Here is a 26,854-nt window from a genome sequence, read left to right on the forward strand (position 1 = left end):
CTGAAATTAGCTAGATATTTTTATGCAAGGATATAACATTTGTGATTTAGAAAATGAATCCTGTGGATGTGGAAAATAAAGATTAGAATAAGAAAATGTATTAGAGGCAAGGATGATAGCTGGGTTTTTACATTGGAGCAGACACAAGAGATGCGGAGCAAATGGAAGAAATGTTTTAGAATTATATTTTATATAGTGCTTGAGATTCTTCAGTATAGAACTTCCTGAAAAAACCTGAGGTTATACCCAGTGTGTTCTTGGAAAATTATATGTAATTTTTTCATTTTGTAAATTTTATCACCCTTTCAGGAATGCTCTGTTAAACCCACACTAGGTGAGTAATCTTTCTGTAATGTTAAAGATTCAGTTTTACTTAACTGTGGACCTTTTTAAGTGGGACTAGTTAGAAAATCTATAACCAGCAACTCAAAACCATGATCCTTACTTGGGTTTTTACAGGTTAAATGACAAGATGCCTAGAATTTGCTCTAAAATAGATTTGAGATAAGGCAAGACTGACAAAAATGTTAACTGTTGAGGCTTGGAGGTGTATATAAAGGATATTAGTCTCTGTATGTCTGTGTTTCAAATTTTCCGCAGTTAAAAAAAAAAAACAAAAACTGGCTTAAGGCATTAGAAAAAATAATTTTAAAATGAAAAGAACTGAAATGCTTTATAGCTCTAATTTTTTAAAAAAATTACTAGGCATTATAAAAATAATTTCACAGTGAAGAGAACTTAAATGTTTAAGAGCTCTAATTCACAAAGCATTTTTTTAATTTCTTAATTTATTATACACTTCAGTGGTGCCATACATTAGGAGATTATTCCCAATGTAATGGCACAAAGTTCCATGAACTTTAAAAGATATGAAATCAGGGATACTTTTCCAGGAGAATCCCTTTAAATTAAAAAACAAAGAACAATCTTCCCTAGACTCAGCCACTAGCTGTTTATCTTTTATGTTCTCCAAAGTCAAACTACTTGAAAGAATAAACAACTCTATCTGTCTCCACTCTATCCATCCTTCTCACCTCTCAATCCCCTGTGATCTGGTTTATGTTCCTGCTACTTCACTAAAGCTGTTCTGGCAAGGATACCAACAAGCACCTAACTGGCAAGTCCAGAACTATTTTCAGTATACAACTTGTGATTTGTTTGGCATCTGCAACTGTCAAACTCCCACCTTCTCTAGCTTGCTTCCCAGTCACGGCTTTCTCCTTCCTTCCCCACTACTCTTTGGTTACAGCTTCTTTCTCTGTCTTTTCCTCAAACCACTCCTGCAACTGGCTCCTGCCTCTTCTTGTTCCACGCTAGTTCTGTTCGTTTCAAAGTTCTTATAATTTTACCCACAGTATTGATGATTCCCAAGTACACATCTCTATTCATGAATCCTCTTCTATATCTGCTTTACTACCCTTTTTATTTCTAACTCACTTTATAATTTTCAAACTTCTCTCTCAAGCCAGAAACCTGGAAATCATTCTTGAATTATCTTTCTTCGTCATCCCCAATACCAAGTCACCTCCAAATTTTATGGATTCTTTCTAGTTAGAAGGTTTCATAGGGAATTCCTTGGTGATTAGTGGTTAGGATTGGGCTTTTACTGCCAGGGGCCCAGGTTCGACCCCTGATCAGGGAACTAAGATTCTGCAAACCACATACTGCAGCCAAAAAATATAATATTAGAAGTAAAAAATAAAATGTTTCATAGTTGGTGACTCCTCTATTCCAGCAGTTAATATATCATTTCTCATCCTAAACTATTACAATTTTCCAGCCTCTATTAACAGATCTTTTCAGTTCATCCCCCAAACTAAGGTCAGAGTGATTTTCTAAAATCTATTTAACACTATTCTATGCTTAAACCTTTCAACAGTACAACAAATAAATGCAATATATATTCCTAGACTAGACCCTGGACCAGGAAAAAAAAAATACTACAAAGATTATTACTGGCACATTTGGTAGGAAAAAAATGCTATAAAGATCATCACTGGATTGCTTCTGGGCCTCTAAGATCAAGTAAGGTCATCACTGAAATATATGAATATGGGCTATATTACATAACAGAACTATGTTAACACTAAATTTCCTTAATAATGAACTATATTTATTTAAGGGAAAGTCCTTGTTCTTAGAAGATACTCTCTTAAGTATTTAGGGACAAAGGGGCATAAGTCTACAAACAAGTAGCAAACGACTCTGGGGGAGGGGTGGGGGAGCGGGGGGGGGTGGGGGGAAGGCCATGAGTATACAGAGAGAACATGATCCAAGTACATACAGCAAAATGTTCTCAACTGGTGAAATCTGGGTACAGTATACAGTTTGTTCAACTTCAATTAGTTTGAGGTTATTTTAGAATAAAATATTTTTTAAAAATTTCCAATGTAAGACAGGAGTTTCAACTCCTTAGTTAGGCTCTTCATGATCGGGCTTTTGCCCACCTCTACCATTACAGCTTATAAATTACAACTGACACCCCTACCTTCCATACACAGTAATCGCAAATTTCTAAACATATCATACTGCTTTGTCTCATGTCAAATATACCATCTCCACGTCCTGAACCTTGGCAAACAGCTTATTTTTTATGATGCTGTTCATGTCTCACCTCCTCTAATTACACCCTCCTTTCTACTTCCACAGACTGCAGATCCAAATAACCACTCCCTTCTTTGTACCCTGGGTACCACTGTACCCTGTGCTGACTTCTCCCATAGCATCTCACTTACTGCACTGCACTTTTGTGATTTATGACTCTGCTTCCTGCTACTCTAAGCTGTGAAGGACAAGAACTGTGACTTGCTTGTTCCCAATTCCAGCACAGTACTTAAATTGGATGGATAGATTAATGAATATGTTATTAAGAAGGGAAACACACACACATGCACACACATACATACCATATCCATGTCCTTGGTTAGTTTAGTATTTGTATATTTTTTCTGACTTATAAGATAGTATAATGTACTGGTAGAGTACAAGCTTCAGAAGCAGACAAACCAGAGGGATCTGAATCATAGCTCTACTGTAACTCTATAACTCTAAGTTATTTAGTTTTTAAGCCTCAAGGTCTAATACATAGTAGTTAATAAGTAGTTATTATTAATGTTATTATGCTCTCTTTGATTATGCCTATCATTTAGATTGCTTAAAATCTCAGATATTCCCAAATTACACACTTTTAAAAGTGTTCTCCGCCCACCTCCCCAAAACAGCTTCCAATCAACCTCTCAAGGAATGAAAAGAACCACCAATTTTTCACTAAGAGGTCAATCTGTTTTCAGTCTCTTGTGCCATTTAAAATCCCACATGAAGGTAAACACAACTAATAAAGCTTTATCTCTCTTGATATTCATAAATATCATCTGCTAAATGTTATTTTATGGTAGTTTTTCAAACAAGCCATTCATCAATTTCAAAAAAAAATGAAAAGGCCATGTGATCAAAAACAAAGCAAAATACAGAATTTCAATATCACCTTTCAAGTACTCAGTAATCTAAAACAAAGAACTGTCTCATGCTGCTGACAAAAATTCTAAAGACCATCTGCTAAAGCAAATACTTAATTCATATGAAAACTTCCAAAATTCGCATCCATGACCTATTGTCCTTTACTTGCAAGCCAAGATTAAGTCTTGAGTATTTTAGACACTTAGCAGAACAGAAAGGTAAGATCCACTTCTGGAGAGATATGAATAGGTGATAGCAAAGGCTAAAAATATCAAAAAGAAAGATTCTCAACATAGTCTGCCAGAGCAGGTTTTTTCCATGGAAAATACATGAAACTGAACAATACCAGATGATAGGAAGAGGGAGTAAGTATTATAGAAACTTCCTTTACAATTCAAAAACTACTTTAATTCTATAAAGAAATGGATATTGACAGTTCAGGAAGTATACATATTTCTTCAGAAAGGACAGAGTAGGGAAAAAAGTTGTTAAAATTTTTAAAACCATATACATCAGTTTTTGGTCATATTATTACTAAACATTCATCACCAAATTAACATATAGCAACCATTTCTAAATGTTTATTACAAATACTAGTTCCTGAATTCAAACAGAACACATTAAAATTTGAACCTGTTTTAGGAGTAACAGAAAAATTATTCCAGTAAAAGAATACTACCTTCCATTTTACTGAATTACCTTTCCTGTTTAAGAGCATATTCCAGCATTTTGATTCTTCTCACAAGATCCTTCTTCAAGTTTTCTTGACCTTTCCTTTCCCCCTGAAGAAAGGCAATCTGAGCCTGAGTAAGGAAAAGAAAGACAAAATGCAGTTTAGATGAAATAAACTTTTAAAAACTCAGCTGAAGAATCTTTGGAAGATAAAACAATTAAACATATAAACATTTCTTTTTACATATCTGTCACAAAGTAAACAGAAAGGCACTGACTGCAAGGGGTGGAAAGCTTAACTTTTTTTTTTTAAAGGACACCTATATGCATTTTACTTCAGACTACAGATGTTAAGACAACCAACGTAAGTGCTGCTGCTGCTAAGTCGCTTCAGTCGTGTCTGACTCTGTGCGACCCCATAGACGGCAGCCCACCAGGCTCCCCCGTCCCTGGGATTCTCCAGGCAAGAACACTGGAGTGGGTTGCCATTTCCTTCCCCAATGCATGAAAGTGAAAAGTGAAAGTGAAGTCGCTCAGTCGCGTCCAACCCTCAGCAACCCCATGGACTGCAGCCTACCAGACTCTTCCGTCCATGGGATTTTCCAGGCAAGAGTACTGGAGTGGGGTGCCACTGCCTTCTCCAAACATAAGTGCAGACATATGCAAAATACAGTACAGTTTGCTCAAGAGTTTGTCTTTTAAGGCACTGAGGGTGTTCTCCTTTATAAAAAACGAAGACAGAGAACTACCACAAGTCGTACTATTCCGCTTTTAGGTATCTATCTGAAGAAAATAAAAACACTAATTCAAAACACTAATAAGCATCCCCATGTTCACTGCAGCATTATTTATAATAAATAGCCAAGATATGGAAACTAAGTGTCCACTGACAGATGGCTACTGAAGATATGCATACGTATGTTTTCAGTTCAGTTCAGTTCAGTCGCTCAGTCGTGTCTGACTCTTTGCGAGCCCATGAATCGCAGCACGCCAGGCCTCCCTGTCCATCACCAACTCCCGGAGTTCACTCAGACTCATGTCCATCGAGTCAGTGATGCCATCCAGCCATCTCATCCTCTGTCATCCCCTTCTCCTCCTGCCCCCAATCCCTCCCAGCATCAGAGTCTTTTCCAATGAGTCAACTCTTTGCATGAGGTGGCCAAGTACTGGAGTTTCAGCTTTAGCATCATTCCTTCCAAAGAAATCCCAGGGCTGATCTCCAACTGAATATTACTCAGCCATAAAAAAATAAAATCTTGTCATTTGCAATAATATAGATGAACCGCAAGGATATTATGCTAAGCAAAGTAAGTCAGGTAGAGAAAGAAACTGTGTGATTTCACTCACATGTGGAATCTTACAAAAAATAAAAGGTGAACAAACAAAACAAGAACAAATACATAAATACAAAGAAGAGACCTGTGGTTACAAGAGGTGAAAAGGGTTGGGGGACAGGCAACGTGAGTATAACGGGTGAACTGTACGGTGGTAATTGATGGTAACTGGACTTGTGGCAGTGATCATTTTGCAGCATTTACAAATACTGAACTATAATGCTGTACACTTGAAACTTACACAATTTATTTTCAGAGTGAAGATGAGGAAAGTGGGTAAAGCAAAATCATGAGTTCTTATAACAAGCCTTGTAAAGTAAGAGTTCTCAGAGCTTCACCATCTACTTAAATTTTATGATGGATTCTTTGTCTCCAGAGACTATCCTGGACATCTACAAATAAGGAATAACTGCCTTTTCTCAATCCCCACCTTTAACCCCACCCCCATTTAGATTCGAATATGCAGGGGTAAAGAAAATGAAAGGTGGGAAAAGGAAAATCAGAGCCAGTGGCCCTCCATAATTTCCTGGCCCCACCCAAGTATTACTAAAGAAAGAAAGAAAAAAAAACTCCTACATTTTAACATGAATAAGTTGTAATACTCTCATCTTCAGTCAGACAAAAGGGGAGAGCAAAGAACAGTCGTTCAGAATAACTAAAAAATACATTTAGAACTGAAATAATACCTTCAACTTACGGAATTAAAAACTATCTTGCAAGTACTAATCTGTTAAGGTAACTCATAACACCACTAGGAGAGTGGCAGGAGATCTATCTACTTAAAGGCCCTCAAAGACAGCTATCAGGTTCACTATTCTCACATTCTTTCCCCTCTCATTTGTATTATATTAACTCAGATAATGTTATTTATATATCCACAGTGCTTTCCATTTAAGTAAGCAAGAAATTACATTTAATGATGGACCTTACAATATCCCTAAGAAATTGTGGATGATCCAACTAAAGGTTTAGTGAATGAACATCAAACTTCTTAGTCTAAACGACACCCATTTTTCTCTTTTCAGTACCATAATAAACATGAAATCCAACTCACTGAGCTTCTTACAACTTTGAGAATGTAGGTACTGTCATGTTTTTGTTGTCATTTCAACAAACTCTTAAAATTTATATTGCAGTTACTAGAAGGATTATTTTTATCTTATTGAAATACATAAAAATAGGCTAAAGATGATTCAATTGTACACAAAGAGGAAAATGTATCAAATATCTGTAATATCTACACTAAACAATTATAAAACTTTTTGAAATTATTTGTTCTACAATGAGATTATTTTATATAAGCAGAGTAATAATATATGCATTAAAAAGTGACAAAAGTGAATGTCCTTCAAAAGGATATGACAGTCCAACTTATTTGGTCAAATAGTGCTTTGGCCTAGAAGACAGTCTTCAAAGTGGCTTTAATAAAAATAATAATAATTTAACCAGTATAATCAAATAATCAAAATAATTTTTAAAAATTACCAATTTCTTCCTTTCTATCCCATTTGACTAGTTCTGTATTTCTGCCACCATTCTGTCCTGGGTGATTCTGACACTGCAGCCTCTAATGCTCAAAAATCTTTACTGTGACTCATTCCCCAACCCACCAACTACTTCTTATATTTCCAGGACACTTGTTTCCCCATCCTCCTATCAATTCACATACTGGATTATTTAAATATTTAATACTAAAAGACCCAGAATTGTTGAAAAGAAAGATTACAAAGAAGATGGAGGTGCCTGGAAAAGGCAAAACAAACAAGAATAATAGGAATATTGTGATAGTTCCTAGTGATCAAAGAATATCTCTGTGACATTTCTGCCACAGATGCAAAACCTGAAATCAATCATACGGAAACATCAAGCAAACTCAAGTTGAGGGGCATTTTATGTTAACATTCTTATAATCTTCAAAAGCGTCAGGTCATAAAAGTCAAAGAAAAACTGTTTCAGATTGAAGGAGATTAAAAAGACCTGAAAACCAAATGGAATCCATGATTCTGTTCTAGATTTGGCTATAAAAGGACATTATTAGGAAAACTGGCAAAATATGAATGGGATAATCAAATGGTAGTAATACATCAGTGTTAATTTCTACATCTTGATGGCTATGTGTGGTTACACAGGATAGTACTTGTCTACAGAAAACAAACACTGAAGTATTTGGTAGATGGCAATAGGTCATCAGGTTGCCTGGCACCTTGCCCTCAAATGGTTCAGAAAAAAAACTTATTTGTACTGCCCTTCCAACTTTTCTGTCAACAGGAGATTTCTGTTTTTGAAACAAACACTATGCCAACTTCCTTAATATGATAAGACACAAACAATTAAATTCAAAAGCCAGTACCATGTGTAATAGAGAAACCTAAGAAGTAACGACCATCAGGAACAAAACAAAACAATTTCTTACCACAAATATTTAACATTGCTCTGGTGGTGGCCACTGTCATTAGTCCAGAAAGAAGTAAGTTTGGAAAAAATGAAAATTAATTTAAAAAGATGCATGCAACCCAATGTTCATAACAACACTGCTCACAACAGTCAAGACATGGAAAGAACTCAGTGCCCATCAACAAATAAATGGATAAAGAAGATATGGTGTACATATACATATATGTACAGACAGAGCAGTATTCCCTATATATATGTATGATACACTGGAATACTACCTTGCCATAAGAATGACATTCTGCCATTTGCAGTAATAGAGATGAACCTGGAAAATATTATGCTTAGGAAACTAAGTCAGAGAACGACAAGTACTGTATGGTATCACTTGTATGTGAAATTTAAAAAATAGTACAAATGAATGAATATGCAAAACAGAACAGACTCACAGATATCGAAAACAAACCTGTGGTTACCAAAGGGGAGAGAGAGGTAAGTGGGGAGGGACAAATCAGGAGAATAGGATTTACAGAGATAAACAAGACTATATTGTATAGTACAGGAATTACAGTCATTATCTTGTAATAACGTCAATGGAGTAAAATCTATAAAATATTGAACCACTATGTTGTGCATCTAAAAATAATATAATACTGTAAATCAACTATACTTCAATTAATAAAAAATAAGTTTATAAATTAAAAAAGGAAATAAAATCATATCATTTCCAAATGATTTGACTGGATACCTGGAAAATCCAAGAAAAAATAGACTATAAACTATTATAAAAATATGGGAATTTCAGTAAAGTGAAACCCATGGGCTTCTATAAAAACAACCTGTTAGATGATATAATGAATGAAAACAATTCCATTTATAATAACAAAGTGATAAGATTAGAATAAATCTTACAAGAAAAAAATAAGAGGTACACAAAGATTACTTTAAATGCTACTGAAGAGCATAAAAAAATGACATGAACAAATGAGAAGCAAAATCGTGTTCTTAAACAAGAAGACTCAGTATTACAATTTTATTTTTTCCTAAATTAATCTTATAAAATTATGCAAGCCCAATTAAAATACAAATACAACGTTTTTAAAAACATCACACATGAGCCTAAAGTACATATGGAAAAATAAATAAGCAAGAATAAAAAAAATTCCAAAGCTCTGAAATATTTTAAAACATATCATCATTTACAGTCACTTAAAAAGTGGTAATGATGCACAAAAAGACATACCTATGGTACAGACAATCCAAAAACAAACCCAAATACATACAGGAATTTAGTATAAATTAAAGGTGACACTGTACATCATTAGGGAAAATGTAAATTATTCAATAAATGTTGATGGCAGCCATCTGGAAATTATTTCTCATATCAAAACAAATTGCCAAAAGGATCAAAAACTTAAAGGAACCCAAAAGTATTAAAAGAAAAGGTAGAGTTTGTTTTGTTCTAATAATCTCATGGAATGTCTTTTTGAAAATAAGACAAAACCCAAAGTCATAAGAAACTAATAAATTTCACCTCAAAAACAAAATTTATATATGGTAATTTAAAAGTTGCTGAAAAACTATAACAAATAAGACCATTTCTTTTTGACAAAATGTCAAAACAAAATCAGAGAAGTAGTAATGCCACAAATCACAAGAGTTTGTTTTTCCTTATATATAAAGAGCACCTACAAATTAATAAGAAAAACATCAAGAACTCAACAGGAAAAAACAAAAAGAACATGTTGATAGAAAGGAAATACAAAAGCTCAAACATATTAAAAAGATGTTCAGTCTCAAAAGAGAAATGTCAATTAAAATTATAGTCATATTTCTCCTTTTCATCAGCTTAATAAAGTTCAATAATTAGATAATATGTTTGGAAAATGCAACTGTATGTTGACTGTGATAGTGTTAAATCAGGTTCACCACTACTGTGGACAATCTGAACAAGTAGATAAGGTATGAATATAGCTTTTAAGTGTTACAAATAAAATATTTGTAGTACAAGTAAAACTAATAGTAATGGCACTATTTTTCAAGAGAAAATTTTGGAATTATCTTCAAGGACAATAAATATTTAAAAATTACATAAGTTTTTTATACTGTATACCTAAAAACAGGCCTCTCATTTCCTAACCGTTAGAAACAACAACAAAAAAAAACAGTAACTAGATATTTTACAACTTAAGTCTACATGATAAATAGGAAACTTGTTTTTATTATTTTCAATTCTAATTTGTCAAAAGGATACATATAAGGAATATAAATCTGCTATATCTAAGTAGGCTTACCTGCACACATGGGAGTACCTAATAACTAAATTATTTTAAATAGTTTTTGAGACCATTTAAATTATCTTGTACTCTAAAATGCTACAGGGTTAAAATTTAAAACTGAAATCAATGAAAAGTATATTCAAAAAGAAATGTACATAAAATATTAGTTTCGGTTGGCTATTTTTCAATTGTTTTTCTGTTATATGCTATGGGAAAGAAAGAATATTCACTTTTACAAAAATCTAAAATAAAGTGCCAAAAGACAACTAATACAAGTTTCTGTCAACAGAGCACAAACTCACAAATAACAAGGGAAATACATGAAAAGTAAAAGTTAATAAAATAGTTTACTTAAGCTAAAGAAGAGCACATAGTGAAATTTCAACAATCTGCTCTATACTGACATCTTCATGTCTTCTATAAATTATACCTATTTCCTCTGAGACGCTTTGGACTACATTATTCTCGTGCATCTAGGCTGCTAGGTGTTTTTCTCTAGGCATACAACCATCATCTCTAGCTGGCCCTCTCTCCTAAAGACAGTGCCGTCACTTGGCAGCATCTAACTTTAGCCTCAGAATCACCTAGAGGACGTGTTGAAACACACATTGCTTGGGCTGGCCCCTTCCTCATTTCTGATTCAACAGGTCTGGAGTGGGGCCTAGAACATGCATTGTTATTAAGTATCACACATTACCAGGTGATGCTGATGCTGCTATTCTGGGACAATACTTGGAGAACCACTGACCTACACCATCTGTGACATAGTTAGAAGGCCAAAAATAAAGCAAATAGGCTGCTAAAGAGCAAATAACTGAGCTGTCCCAGAACCCCAGCTCTTTACAGAGAATGATGAAGTCTTATAAATGTCCTCAGGCTGACAAACAGGTACACACTAGCTTTTTAATTCTCTTCCAAATTCCTTGTGTATGACTGTATTTCTAGCAGTCTCCTTATCAGAAAATAAAATCAACAATTTTCATTCAGTTTAATAACATTTTTGCGGAATATCTACCACCCATAAAAGTTCAAACTGCCATAAAGGAGAATATAGGAAAGACAAATAAACCAAGTTGCTACTCATAGTGCACTTTCAATTCAGTGTGGGTACAATACCAGTACACACATATATAAACCAACAAATATATATATAATATACACATACATATATCCATATATATTCATAAGATGAAACATTGGAGGCTACTAACAACTGGGGATTTGACTCAAATATTCACATTTATTCATCTGACAATATTAACTGAGCATTTACTTTATTGTTGTTGTTGTTCAGTTGCTAAGACATCTCTGACTCTTTGTGACCCCATAAACTGCAGCACACCAGGCTTCCCTGTCCTTCACTATCTCCCGGAGTTCGCTCAAACTAATGTTCGTTGAGTCAGTGATGCTATCTAACCATTTTTATTTGTACCAGGACAGTTACTGGCACTAGGGCTACGGTAGTGACGAAACAAGTAAAACAGAGCTCACAGTTCAGTGGCTGAAACATGTATGCTGAAGAGCATGTGCTGTATGCAACTAGAATCAGAAACTCTTACAAGTAAAAGCAGTAAATATAAAAAATAAACACAAATAAAATACAGTGAGATGCCTATTAATTCTGGAGTCAAGTACAAAACTGATGTATAATGCAAAAACTGTATTTTAATCTGATATTAACTCTACAGCTAGCTTTATCTTTTAACAAACTGTGAGTTCCTTCAAATTTTCCTCATAAAGTTTCTGTGCCATTATTTTTATTTACCTAACATTTCAAGAAAAATGGGGTGGATTTTTTGTTTTTCACCACTCTGCTAAACACAGTATGTAGCTAATCTCATTTAACTGGGACTATCAAACAATTAAAATATTTTCTTTTATCATTAAATTTTTTAAGTGTTTATGATTTATCTCATTTCCAACCAGATTATAATCCCCTTGAAGACAGAAGCCCCCATTCATGCATTCAACAATTATTCACTTAATGCCTTCAATGTATGTGCCTCCCACTTGACTTGTATTAGGATGTAAAGGCAGGATTCCTGCATTCTACTAAATTATAACTCTACTGAAAACAGTACCTACTAAACAATTAGAAAAAACTGTTCTGTCCCCAAGTACCTTAGTTATTCAATGTTATCTGATTAAAAAGATAAAAGTTTAGTCATAGTAAATGACAAAGATAATAATAAACTAGAAGTATAAAAAATTAGTATAAGCCACAAATTGTTTTCCACATAGCTTTGATAACTTTTTCAATTCTTAGTTCTTTCATCTACCACACTGTCACTATGAAATGTGAACTGCAACTTCTATCATTAAAACAAAAGGTTTTGATATTAATATATGAAAATTATAAATATTAAATATTCAGGCAAAAGAAAAATGACCAAGGCAGACAGAAAATATAATAGAATCAATTTCTTAAAAAAACTTAGGATGCCTAATCCCTTGATTGAACACGTTTAAGCTTTTCTCTTATGTTTCACATGTAGGCAAAATCTTCCTGTTTACTTAACATTACTATTTTACCTCTGAAAAGAATATAAGCAACCAGTTGTCCAAGACAGTTTTTTATCTTTTACTGTCTTCTGATAGTAAAAATATGCTATCATTATTCTAGTAATAACAGAACCCAAGTTTATGGATTGGATTGTTTCTCCCCCCACCACAACAATAAATTATATATAATCTTTTTTTATAATGACAAATAGCACATAATTGCAAGAAAATTATGTGAGAATAAAGAAATTCATGATCATGAAACACATATTTGGTGAAACATTAATAGTCACTAAGTGATTGAACTAGCAATTTGGCCTAACTATTAATAGAACCATCCTATAAATAATTGATATTACACACACACATAAAATACTTATACATATTGAATAGGACTTAGAAAACTATGCATTTGTGAATGATTAATAAGCAATTTTCCAATATGCTGATGAAACCAGTAAAAAACAGATAACTATAAAAAATATATTTGAGAAAGTTTGGTGTCCTCTATTATCAGTTTTTATGGACTCATTGCTACCTTAACTCTTTTTCATATCATCTTTATTTATCTATTGCTTATCAAGTTTATTAACCTCCATGTCTGCTGATTCAAATTTAATTCCAGAAGATAATGCTGAATATCTATTAAATTTAATCTATTTTGTTCCTGCAAGAAAAATTTAAACTAAAAAAATTCTTCATTTTTCTAAAATAAAAAGAAAACAGCAAAATTTTTTATTTTCTAAGTATACCAGAGCTGTTGCTGTCTTTTTTTAAATAATGTAAGTATCACACAGGAACACATTCCTTTTCTGTCGCCACTTAGGGACCTCCTGGTGCTTTTGTAGATCAAATACCTAACACATCATACCCCATACCTTATCCCTGATAAGCTAAGGAGAGGCAATGATAATATTCAGCTTTTCCACTATGGCTTACAAAGCACTTTCACATACCTATCTTAGTATGTATCCTATTATAGTTCTTCACAGGTTTAATATGATCCAGGAATCAAAGATTCCAAAAAAAGCATTCAATATCTAGTGTTTCTAAAGTTCATTTGTCACTTAATAATGGCAAATCATTTGACCTAAGTTTTCATTTCATTAGTAAAAATGCTGATAATATCCCCAAACTCAGAATGTTACTGTAAAGTTTAAACTACGTAATGTTTATGAAAGGGTCTAGCACATTTTGGCACCTTTCAAAGGGCCTATTTATTTCCTACAAAAACCAAGTTAAAAAAAAGAGAACTACATGTAAAAAAGAAGCAAAGGTGATTCAAAATGGCCCCACCACCAATAACATTAATATAGTAATAAAAAAAAAAATTGCTTGGACAAATGTGTATTTGAACTATTCAAGAAGAAAAAAAGAAATAATTAAAGGAAAGGAAAAAGTACTGGTTTTTTTCCCAAAGGGAATGATGTGTACCTAGAACACCCAAGGAAACTAGAAAAATTAAAAGATCACAGATGAATTTAGCTAAGTGGCAGTATATAAAATAAATCCATAAAACCAGCAGCACTCCATTATTTCCTTTTACAAATAAAGGGCAACAAATAGTTACCCTCCAAAAGTAACAAAAATAAAATCGAAAGATAGTTCACCAGGCTTTTCCATATGAAGTTTTCTACATGGCCTCAAGCCTTTGCTTCCTTTGCTCCAATTCAAGCTCACCAGAAACAATTTTTTGAATACTAATTTGATTCCCCAGGTTCTCTACAGCAGTGCCTGGATAGACGTTATAAGTCTTCTTGTCACCAGAAGGGCAATAACCACTCAAATTTAAAACAGAATTTCATCTCTTGTGTACTTAGTTACTAGGTCTCAGTTTCCCAAGAATCTGAAGTACTTACGATGCAATAATAAAGGGTTTGAACCTTATAGAGCAGAAGACCAAACGTTAGGATAACGGCTGCCCTTCTCCCATGCGCACCCTGTCCATGTTGCTCTAGGGCATCTCTCTTTCATGTTAACACTATGTATTAACAGTACACACTGAAAAGACAGTAACAGTAACAATAACAAATGAATAATAATACAATGTGTTCACTTAAAGAAGGATAAATATATAAAGAAAAAAATAAATATTTACAGAAAACTGTAAAGCACTCAAGAACAGAGCTGCCCACCTGAACTTTCTGAAGAGATGGACATTTCTCTCTCCGTGCTGTCTGATACAATGAGGTTCCAGAAAGATTAATAAATAAAAGCACTACTCATGTTCCTGACTGGAGAAATAATTTAACTAAGATAGCACTAATATCTAAGTAAATGTATAGATTTAAAGACAAAGTATTAAAAACCCCCTTGGGATAATTCACAGAACTTGATAGACATATGGCAAAATTCTCAGGAATGTGAAAATAGGAATAATAAAGGAAATTAGAAGGAAAAAACCTCCATATATTTCAGCATAGTCATGAGGCAAACACACACTAAATTTTAAAACATAAGACAGAATAGCTCCTTTCCAAGGAGAATTAAATAATTTTTTAAAGACATAAACCCACAAGATCAAAGATAATATAAAGAAGCCACAGGTATCAAGGGGTGAGAGAAAACAGATGAAGAAAGTGTACTTACTTAGCAGCTCAGAAACCTAAGTACCTACAGAGGGAATTCAATGAGAAGCTAGTAGATCTCCCCCAAAATACCTTGAACAGTTCAGAAATTAAGAGGTATGAGATACACAGATGAACAGGTGTGTTACAGGGCTTAAAAAAGGTGGAAGTTAAAAGTATATGAAATGCAGTCAAACCTATTGGAGTCCATCCCTACTCCATGCAAGAAAGCAACTATTTCTAGCCCACCACCCAAGATACTAGACATTTAGTCTCTGAAGAAATGTAAACACAGAGGTCCTGACTCAGAACACCAGGTACAGGAGAGGGCAAGAATGGGGCAGTGACCGAAAAAAAAAAAAAACAACCAAGATGACTAAGTGAAAGCTTTAAAGGTAAAACCTGTAATCTACTTCCTATCCAGGTTCCATCTACCTCTGCAGTTAGGCTCTCTATCCAAGGCAGGTGATTAGACTACCATTTGCTAAAAAAAAAAAAAAAACAGAAGAAAACTCAGAAGAAAAAAAGAATTACTGTCATTTAAGTATGGCATTCAGGGGTCTTTCAACAACAAAAAAGCCATTTCACCTGAATCAGATTACCCTTCAGTGAAGGCCTGATCATACTGTACTGAAGGCTCCATGTGAGACACCTGGTCTAGAAACAGAGGACTCCGCAGCAGTTTATGAGGCTACATTCCTAAACATGGGCCATCCGGACATTTGAGAAAAGTCTCTATCCAATAAAATATAGACAAAAACATAAGGATTAAAAGGAACACAAAGAAAAAAAGACAATACAGACACAAAACAAGTTTTCAAAAGATCTCCAATGGTCTCAGAGAAATATAGCCAACACTAACTGGGTACTTCATATTATAGGTAATTAATGCACTTAATTTTCATGGACTCCCATGAAATGTTATTATCATCCCTGTTTAACTGATAGAGAACAATATGACACATAGAGATTAGTTTGTCCAGGGTTAATAAGCATGAACAGGATTCAGACCTGGTTCCAGAGCTAAACTTCTTAACAAATATACAATGCTTTGCTGAAACAAGAGATGATACTGCCTCCACAAAATAAAAGGATGCTATCAAAATGTTTAGAGATCAGAACTTTTTTTTTTTGCAGTTAAGACTATTTTACTTTATTTGTGTAGTAAATTATATTAGATTTTTTGATAAATATTTTGGGGTTAGATGGACTAAAATTAGTAATCCTCAGTAATGCTGTCTCATCATATGGGCCCTAATCTTACCTAATAGATTACTTGAACAGTTTGGTTTTTTTCTTCTTCCAGTTTTATTCAGATAAAATTGACATTGAGCACTATATAAGTTTAAGGTATGTGGCATAATGATTTGACTTATATACATCACAAAATGATTTCACAATAAGTCTAGTGAATATCTATCATCTCATATAGATATAAAATTAAAGAAGAAAATATTTTCCTTATAATGAGAACTCTTAAGATTTGCTCTCTTTTATGTAACATATAGCATGTAAATTATATTTAACGTGTTGTACATTACATCCCTAGTGCTCATTTATCTTATAACTGGAAGTACCTTTTGGAAAACAAAACTCTTTGAAATGGAAAAGATGAAAGTCAAAATAGGAAAATAAAATATCAAGAGATACAGTGAAGGATTCTCTCACAAAACAAAAAAGGCAAAGAAATGGAAAACAGATAGACAAAGATAAGAAAGTAAAAAGATCAATCAAAAGGCCTAACACTCTAATAAGTAGTTCCTATAAGAGAGACTGGACACGACTGAGCAACTGATCTGATCTGATCTGATATGAGAGACTAGAGAAAATTCAGAAAAGGATATCAAGCAAATCATTCAAAAAAATTTTTTTTCTAGAACTGAAGGACAGAAACAAACCTACTACCAACACAATAAATGCAAATTCACCACTTACACCAAAACCTATCATAAAACTTAAGACAACCAGGGATAATCTTCCAAGACAAAAAAATAGGACAAATACAAACAGACAAGAATCAGAATAATATTGAGGCTACAATGAAATGAAACAATATATTCACATTCTTTTCAACCATCAGTCAATCATTTTCAGACATATAAATTTTCTAAACAGTTCTTTCCCATACATCCTTCCTCAAGAGACTAATGATACCATTAAAATGAAAGGATAAACTAAAAAGAAGACAAAGTCTTCAGAAAACAGAGGAGTTCTAACAATGGAGGGAAGCAATGAGTTCCAGGATAAAAGCTGATTTGCAGGCCTAAAGAGCAAGTAGCCCACATTAGAGCAAGACAGAAAACTCCAGGTATAAGGTCAAGAGTTTTTTTTAAAAACAAGGGGGACAGGAGGCTCCCCTGGTGGCTCAATGATAAAGAATCCAACTGTCAATGCAGAAGACCAGGTTCGATCCTTGGTCTGGGAAGATCCCACAATGCTGCAGGACAACTAAGCCCGTGTGCACAACACAACTACTGAGCCTGTACTCTAGAGCCTGAGAGCCACAACTGCTGAGCCCACAAATCGCATCTACTGAAGCCTGAACACTCTAGAGCCTGTGCTCTGCAACAAGAGAAGGTGTGACGATGAGAAGCCTGTGCACTGCAACTAGAGAGTAGCTCCTGCTCCCTGTAACTCGAGAAAAGCCTGTGCAGCAACGAAGACTCAGCACAACCACATAAAAAAATATTACAAATGGGGGAAGAGGGCCAGAGAAATTACCTGGTAAGTGTGATCACATGTAAATTTGTATCTAAAAGCTACTGAAGTTTGTGAATACAGCAACACTCAAAAAAATTAAACCATGGGGGAAAACGAGTTAATCATTAACTCCAAGAAAGCCAAAAACCTTCATAGGAAAAGAAAAAATCACAGTACACAATCTGGCTGGTTCAGAAGTGGATATTATATGTACATTCACATAATAATATAAACATTAACTATAAATACTGAGACATACTGAAGAAAGTAAAGTGAAAATAGAGTGGATAAGTGAAAGGGGATGACATAGCTAAGTTTTAATTTACCATACATGAAGTCTATAGATATTATTTAAAACAGATAAAGAGAGAGTAGTTTAAGAATGTTGTTTTAAAACAGGAATAAATAACAAAAAGGAAAGTTAAAGAGTTTTTTAAAATGGTTGATTCTGCAGAGTTGTATTTGGAGGGAGAGAATGCCTTATTAGGGAACCTGGTTTTCCCATTAGTACTACAGACAGTCCCTGACTTATGAAGGTTCAGCATTACAATGGTGGGAAAGCAATATGTATTTAATAGAAACCGTACTTCACATTTTGAATTCTGATCTTTCCCCAGGCTAGCAATACTCTCATGATACTGGACAGCAACAGCAGTCAAAGCTCTCAGTAAGTCACGCGATCACAAGGAGAAACGACGAATACACTAACAACCATTCGAAGCTCAAGACAACCACTGTTTTTTCCTTTCAGTACTCAATAAATTACATGAAGTATTCAACCTTTATGATAAAATAGGCTTTGTATTGGATGATTTTGCCCAACTTGCAGGATAATATAAGTGTTCTGAACACATTTAAGGTAGGCCAGGCTAAAGGTATCACGTTCAGTAGGTTAGATGTATTAAATGTATTTTCATCACGGTACTTTCTTTTTTATTTAATTGGAGGATAATTACTTTACAATATTGTGATGGTTTTTGCCATACATCAACATGAACCAGTCACAGGTATATGTGTGTGCCCCCTCATCCTGAAAACCCCCACCAACTCCCTCCCTCTGCGTTATCCCAGAGCACTGGCTTTGGGTGCCCTCCTTCATGCATCGAAATTGCACTAGTCCCTATTTACAAATGGTACATTCCCAACCCGCTTTTACCAACCCTGAAACTTCCCACTATAGAATCTGGAAAGCCAAATGCTTTCCTGGTTAGATTCTCTTACAGTTACATGTAACCAAGTAACCAATGAGACGTGTGCTGAAGATGGAGAGAAGATAATTCTGGAGAAAGTTTATCACTCACTGGTAAAGGAGATTCACTTCAAAACAAACAGAAAACCTCAAACAAACTTTTCGTTGCTTTTTAGTGTGGTCCTGATGTCTCTAACCATAGTAATCTTGGAATCATAATGTAACAAAAAGAAAGAAAATAAGCCAGCACACTGGGGGTGAAAGACAGTAGAGGAGAACAGAAAGTTTCTTTATGTCCTCACTGACCAACTATACCAGTTATGTGAGATAAAAAGACTGCCCACCACCAGACTTAAGAGAAATATGAACTTTATATGTTATGTCTCTGTTAATAGGGTTTACCTGCAGCCAAAAGCATTCCTAAATGACACTAGTTTCACTATAGTTTAACATTTGTACTGTAATTTTTCACTAGTACAAAATAAACTGCCAATGATGATCTTCATGCATATACACTTTTAGCAATTTTGTTTATTTCTCTGGGATAGACTATGACAAGTAGAATTACTAGGTCAAAGTATAACAGTTTCCTCATAGGTATTGTTAATCATCTTCCCTAGCATTAAGTGTTCTCATTGATTTAAAAAATTCATAGACAGAAAAGGACACCTCATTGTGTTAATGTGCATTTCTTTGATGATAATTACTAATATGAACTATTTTGCCACATGTTGACCATTGTCTTATAACAAAGCCATCCAAATGCTCATAAAGAGATCAGTTCAATAAGCTACATCTTGGCTGCTTTTTAAAAATATTCTTCTTCCTCACTAGAAATGCTGAAAAATGGGGAAAAATCCAAACTTTATATAAAGATATAAAGGAAGAACCAAGAGATCCACTCCTTTACCCCCATTCCATTACTAAGAGGTTACCAATGTGAACAATTTGCAGAAGTCCCTTCTGAACTTTCCTATATCCAGAAACAGACAGGAAAAAAGGCAAAACTAACATCTGCTTTGGTTACATAATTACTAAAAATAAGTACAAGGACTTATATGTATAAGTCCTAGCTTTCCAGGTGGCACAGTGGTAAAGAATCTGCCTGCCAATGCCAAAGACACATAAAATGTAAGTTTGATCCCTGGGTCTGGAAGATCCCCTGGAGTAGGAAATGGCAACAGTATTCTTGGCTAGAAAATTACATGGACAGAGGAGCCTGGTGGGCTACAGTCCATGGGGCCACAAAGAGTCAGACATGACTGAGCACACATGCACAACGAAAATATACAAAATTAATAGTTAACTTTTATTGAGCTCCTCCTATGTTTCACCGCTCTGAATAAGTGTTTTATTAACTCATATCATTGTCACACAGACAAAAAGAAAAATAAAATAGTTAAAATAACTATGTACAAGCATCATATTTAAATCATAGATGTTTACACTAACAGAGATCTAAAGAAAACTAAGACGCTACCGTCAGACTTTTATTAAGATAAGCTGCCTTACGTGTAAATAATATATAAAGGTAATAAGGATATAACGAAAAGAGCTTGTAAGGAGGGAGGATAAGACTGAAATAATAAGTTTATACGTAGCTGATTTTACTATAAATGTGGGCATTCCATCTACAAGGCAGGTAACACAAGGCTAGAGTTTTCAGACTAGAAATACATTTGGCAATCTTGGTTTTCATATACACACAAACCTCTAACATTTCTAATACAATTAAAGTAGCTACAAATGTGTGTGTGTATGCACGTGTATTTCTATATATTTTTTTTCCTTTTATTAATTTTTAAAAATAAGATTCGGAAAATATGGCTTTTTAAAATTAAATCCATTACATAAAATGATATCCATTATTTTAAGTGATGTTACTAATATAAATACAGATCCAATGACTTCATCTTAACCTACTCTACAAGTATTAGATTTTTTTTAGCTTTAATAAATAAAACTATCTTTCTGTTTCCTATTAAAACTGCAACACTAACCTGAAAAATTGCCAAAAATAAATTATAGGAAAAGAAAAATAATCCTACTTGTGAATATAGATAGAAGATGATCTCAATAAATGCAGAGACCAACACTCCATGCTCTTACAAAGGATATAAACAAGCACATCAGAGTAGAGGAAACCCAAAAGGCTAACAAATTTAGGAAGAGATGCTTCATCTCAGTGATAACCAGAAAAATTCAAATTAATTTAAATAGGAGATACAGCTTCACATTTATCAGACTAGCAAAAATTAGAACTCTAGAATATGCCAAGTGTAAACAGCACTGTGCAATTATGCACTGCTAGTGGAAATAAAGACAAGAGTAATCACTCTAGAAACCAATCAGCAAATTACTTAAGTTTATATATACCCTACAAACCAGCAATTTCTCTACCCATTAATATGTGAAAGAAATTCACAAATAGCTAAAAGTAATGGTCTTAATATTCAGAAAATATCACAGATGAGCCTTGTTAAAAAGTGAAAATTATACAATTTAGTTTTTGTAAATAAAAAAATACATGCATAGGAAAAACAAAAATATTTTACAAAGATATATAAAAATCTGGAAGGACAATATGAGAGGAAACAAGACAAAAATGCATAAGTAAATTAAAGAAGAGAGGGGCTGTGTGCAGACCAAGATGATAATGTGCCACAGACTGAAAAACAGGAGATTTCAATCCTCTCACCTGACTTCAGATTAACAAAAACAATGACTTTAAGAATACTGAAGCAAAAATCCTAAATCCTAAATAAAATATAATCAAATCAAATACATCAGTGTATCAAAAGAAAATCGCTCCACAACCACATTTATGCCATTAGCAAGATAAATGAGGGAAAAAAATAACATATTATTTTAGGAGATCAAAAAAAATTAACAAAATTCATTATCTATTTCTGTTAATAACTCCTGGAAAACTTAGAAGAAACTTCCTTAACATGCTAGATAGTAGTTTTTAGAAACCATTAACAAATATCACACTTAATAGTTACACAATTTCCATACAACTTTTTTTAAGAACAAAAGGAGACCCTCCAGTAAGTATGACTATCATAATATGAAGTTCTGGGATTGATAGCCAATTCTAAACAAAGAAGGAATAAACACGAAATATTTACACTTGGCTTTTCTACCTAAAGTAACTAAACATTAGAAAGAATAAGTATTTCTGCAAGGTAACTAGATGACTTCGCACACAAAAGCACAGCTTTCCCAAATACTGGAAATAACCTGTTGGAAAGTAATGTGGAAAAATCCCACTCACAAAAGTAATAAAACCTATAAATTCTTGAATTTACTCCTAAGTATTTAAGTATAAGATGTCTCTACTTAAGGAAAGAGAGAAATCTTAACTGGAAAAACTTAAAATGTAAAGATGCAATTATTGTCAAGGCAAATACAAGTTCAATTAAAAAAAAAACTGTATGTTTATATGTGTATACACTAAAATTCGGGGAGGATACACACTAAATTGATACCAGAATTTACACCTAAACAGATTATGGCCAAGAACTGGGGAGAGCGAGTTATACAAAAAATACAAATCTATTTTTTGTATATATCTTGTGGTTTGTATATACAATTATTCTTATTCTATATAAATCATTTCTTCTGACAAAGATTCTCTTCTTGACAAAACTTTAGTCAGCCTTCTCTGAGTTCTTTCTTCTTTAAGACCCAATCTTTGGATTTCCATGACCATCTTTGTATCATTCAATTTTAGCAAGAATTTTACTAAGGCAGTTTAGCAAGAATCTTCTACCTTCAATATCTGAAAATGTGTGTGTGTGCGTGCTTAGTCACTCAGTCATCTCCAACTCTTCGAGACCTCATGGACTGTAGCCCACCGAGCTCCTCTGTCCAATGGACTTTCCAGGCAAGAATATTGGAGCAGGTTGCCATTTCCTTCTCCAGCCACCTTCAATATCTGATCATCCTCAATATCGATCAAATTCCTCATCCCCACTATCCCTCGAGTGATATCTGATCACCCTAGCCTGCCCTCAGCAAGAATCCTGTCAGGTCAATTTAGTAAGAATCCCTTATCCTTGATGTTTGGGTCAAGAAGCAACAGTTAGAACCTTACACGAACAACTGACTGGTTCAAAATTGGGAAAGGAGTACAACAAGGCTGTCACCCTGTTTATTTAACATATGTAGAGTACATCATGCGAAATGCTGGGCTGGATGAATCAAGCTGGAATTAACATTGCCAGGAGAAATATCAACAATCTCAAATATGCAGATGATATCACCCTAATGGCAGAAAGTGAAGAGGAACTAAAGAGGAGAGTGAAAAAACTGGCTTAAAACTCAGCATTCAAAAAACAAAGATCATGCCATCCGGTCCCATTACTTCATGGAAAATGGAAGGGGAAAAAATGGAAGCAGTGACAGATTTTATTTTCCTGGGCTTCAAAATCACTGAGGACAATGACTGTAGCAATGAAATTAAAAGACACTTGCTCCTTGGAAGAAAAGCTATGACAAACCTAGACAGCATATTAAAAAGCAGAGACACCAGAAACTATAAAACTCCTAGAGGAGAACATAGGCAAAACACTCTCCGACATACATCACAGCAGGATCCTCTATGACCCACCTCCCAGAATATTGGAAATAAAAGCAAAAATAAACAAATGGGACCTAATTAACCTTAAAAGCTTCTGCACATCAAAGGAAACTATTAGCAAGGTGAAAAGACAGCCTTCAGAATGGGAGAAAATAATAGCAAATGAAGCAACCGACAAACAACTAATCTCAAAAATATACAAGCAACTCCTACAGCTCAACTCCAGAAAAATAAACGACCCAATCAAAAAATGGGCCAAAGAACTAAATAGACATTTCTCCAAAAAAGACATACAGATGGCTAACAAACACATGAAAAGATGCTCAACATCACTCATTATCAGAGAAATGCAAATCAAAACCACTATGAGGTACCATTTCACACCAGTCAGAATGGCTGCGATCCAAAAGTCTACAAATAATAAATGCTGGAGAGGGTGTGGAGAAAAGGGAACCCTCTTACACTGTTGGTGGGAATGCAAACTAGTACAGCCACTATGGAGAACAGTGTGGAGATTCCTTAAAAAACTGGAAATAGAACTGCCTTATGATCCAGCAACCCCACTGCTGGGCATACACACTGAGAAAACCAGAAGAGAAAGAGACACGTGTACCCCAATGTTCATCGCAGCACTGTTTATAATAGCCAAGACATGGAAGCAACCTAGATGTCCATCAGCAGATGAATGGATAAGAAAGCTGTGGTACATATACACAATGGAGTATTACTCAGCCATTAAAAAGAATACATTTGAATCAGTTCTAATGAGGTGGATGAAACTGGAGCCTATTATACAGAGTGAAGTAAGCCAGAAGGAAAAACATAAATACAGTATACTAACGCATATATATGGAATTTAGAAAGATGGTAACAATAACCCGGTGTACGAGACAGCAAAAGAGACACTGATGTATAGAACGGTCTTATGGACTCTGTGGGAGAGGGAGAGGGTGGGAAGATTTGGGAGAATGGCAATGAAACATGTAAAGTATCATGTGGGAAACGAGTTGCCAGTCCAGGTTCGATGCATGATGCTGGATGCTTGGGACTGGTGCACTGGGACGGCCCAGGGGGATGGTATGGGGAGGGAGGAGGGAGGAGGGTTTGGGATGGGGAACACATGTATACCTGTGGCGGATTCACGTTGATATTTGGCAAAACTAATACAATTATGTAAAGTTTAAAAATAAAATAAAATTGGAGAAAAAAGAAAAAAAAAAAAATAAAGCAGAAATAGATGTTTTTCTGGAAAAAAAAAAAAAAAAAAAGCTTTCCTGTCAAAAGTCCATCTAGTCAAAGATATGGTTTTTCCAGTAGTCATGTATGGATGTGAGAGTTGGACCATAAAGAAGGCTGAGCACCAAAGAATTGATGCTTTTGAATTGTGGTGCTGGAGAAGACTCTTGAGAATCCCCTGGACTGCAAGGAAATCCAACTAGTCAATCCTAAAGGAAATCAACCTTGAATATTCATTGGAGGACGGATGCTGAAAATCCAATACTGTGGCCACCTGATATGAAGAGCCAATTCATCGGAAAAGACCCTGATGCTGAGAAGGATTGAAGCCAGGAGGAGAAGGGGGCGACACAGGATGAGATGGTTGGATGGCATCATCGACTCAATGGACATGAGTCTGAGCAAACTCTGGGAGATAGTGAAGGACAGGGAAGCCTGGAGTGCTGCAGTCCATGGGATGGTGGAGTTGGACACAAATTAGCAACTGAATAACAATCATCCTCTTATCCTTGATGCTTTGTCTCCATCAACCCCCTCCACCCACCACACACCCACATACCCTCCTCATTGGCGTTCTATTACAACCTTACCTTGTTGTATTTGGGATTGAGCCCAGTTTCATATTAAAAGCTCTCTTTCCTTCTACTGTAATGGTTCCTGATTAAAATCTGCTTTTACCATCTTAACCACCGTCCAGCTCTGGTTTTCTTTAAAACTGATAAATATAAAATTTAGAGTTTCTAAAAAGAAATTTAGAGTTTCTAAAAAGAAACTCTAAATTTAACTCTGAATTCTAAACAAGGACTAAAGTTGTTTCTTTTTGTAGAAAAATTAGTGGTTTCTAGTAATTTTATGCTCTAAATCTCTAATTCATGTTATGGCAAATTTACAAAAACATTGTCAAAAAATCAATGTTAACAGATTCCTTAATTAGGTAAGTCAAGTTTTATTTTAAAAAGCTTTTATCAGTAACTACCTGACTTTCAATCATCATAACACACTCACTTCCTGATTTAAAAAAAAAAACTAATATAAAAAATTAGGTCAAAATATCAAAAATAAAAATTTTTACTCAGTCTAAAAGGAAAACAAAGGGAACACAAAGTAGGAAAAACAGTAAAGATTCATAAAACATATATAAAAAATAATGGATATAAATTGAATCATTTAAGCCTTGAAGTATATTGAATCAAAAAGATCCATGAATTCCTGCTTTCACTTTTCAAAAAAGTCAGTGAACATCACTTAATTTTTCTTGATAACTCAGGGCCATAACTATACATATCAATTACTGAACTGTATTATACAAAAATTCAGTGTTCTTTGATGTCATTTGGGAAATTCCTACTCCTGGTTCTCTCACTAACCTATGTGATCTTATTAAAGTTATTGAACTTCTCGGAGCCTCAGTACCCTCAACTATAAAATGAAAGAGTTTAACATCCTGTGATTCTACAGACAAAGATGATGTGTATGAAAAACACAACTGAATAAGTACTGATCCCAAGACTAGTATTTTTAAAAAAGATTTTCTTTTTGCTTGCGTTCTATTTACTGTCTTCTTTTTCATGGGAGACTGACAGTATACAGTTGAGCTAATATCTTCCTAGGCAGTATTACTTTGGCTAATTTTTTAAATTTATTACTGAATCCATGACAATAGCCACCTCCCAACAGACATCCTCATCCTACAGATCAATCATCCTCTCCTCTGAAGTTACCAGTGGATCTTGGTCAGCAGTAAGGCAGAGGTAGCAGGAAGGAAAGAGGGAGCTGCAGTATTAGGCCAGGGGTTCCTTGCAAATTTGAACTCAATTTTAACATCATCATTATTAACATATACTGTGAAAAGGTGCTAGGGAAAAAAAAAATTTTTTTTAATAGGGTACAGAGGCAGTTGCTGAAGCTCCAAGATGGAAAGGACTGGCTCCGCTATTGGTTTC

The 26,854-nt window shown here is 34.4% G+C and overlaps 1 protein-coding gene across 4 annotated transcripts in view; it reads right to left on the minus strand.

The window, feature by feature from the left end:
• STRN (striatin) overlaps nt 1-26,854 on the minus strand; it is a 121,077-nt gene that overhangs the window by 75,513 nt on the left and 18,710 nt on the right. For 3 of the 4 annotated variants that reach the window (XM_059891358.1, XM_005212644.5, NM_001206104.2), the window contains exon 2: nt 4,156-4,259. In XM_059891358.1, the coding sequence (XP_059747341.1) occupies nt 4,156-4,259 (104 nt within the window). Of the gene's footprint in view, nt 1-4,155; nt 4,260-26,854 lie in introns of those variants that run through there. The other variant, XM_059891359.1, reaches the window with a different exon arrangement.

This window comes from Bos taurus, chromosome 11, assembly GCF_002263795.3.
Source record: "Bos taurus isolate L1 Dominette 01449 registration number 42190680 breed Hereford chromosome 11, ARS-UCD2.0, whole genome shotgun sequence".
Classification (NCBI taxonomy): Eukaryota; Metazoa; Chordata; class Mammalia; order Artiodactyla; family Bovidae; genus Bos; species Bos taurus.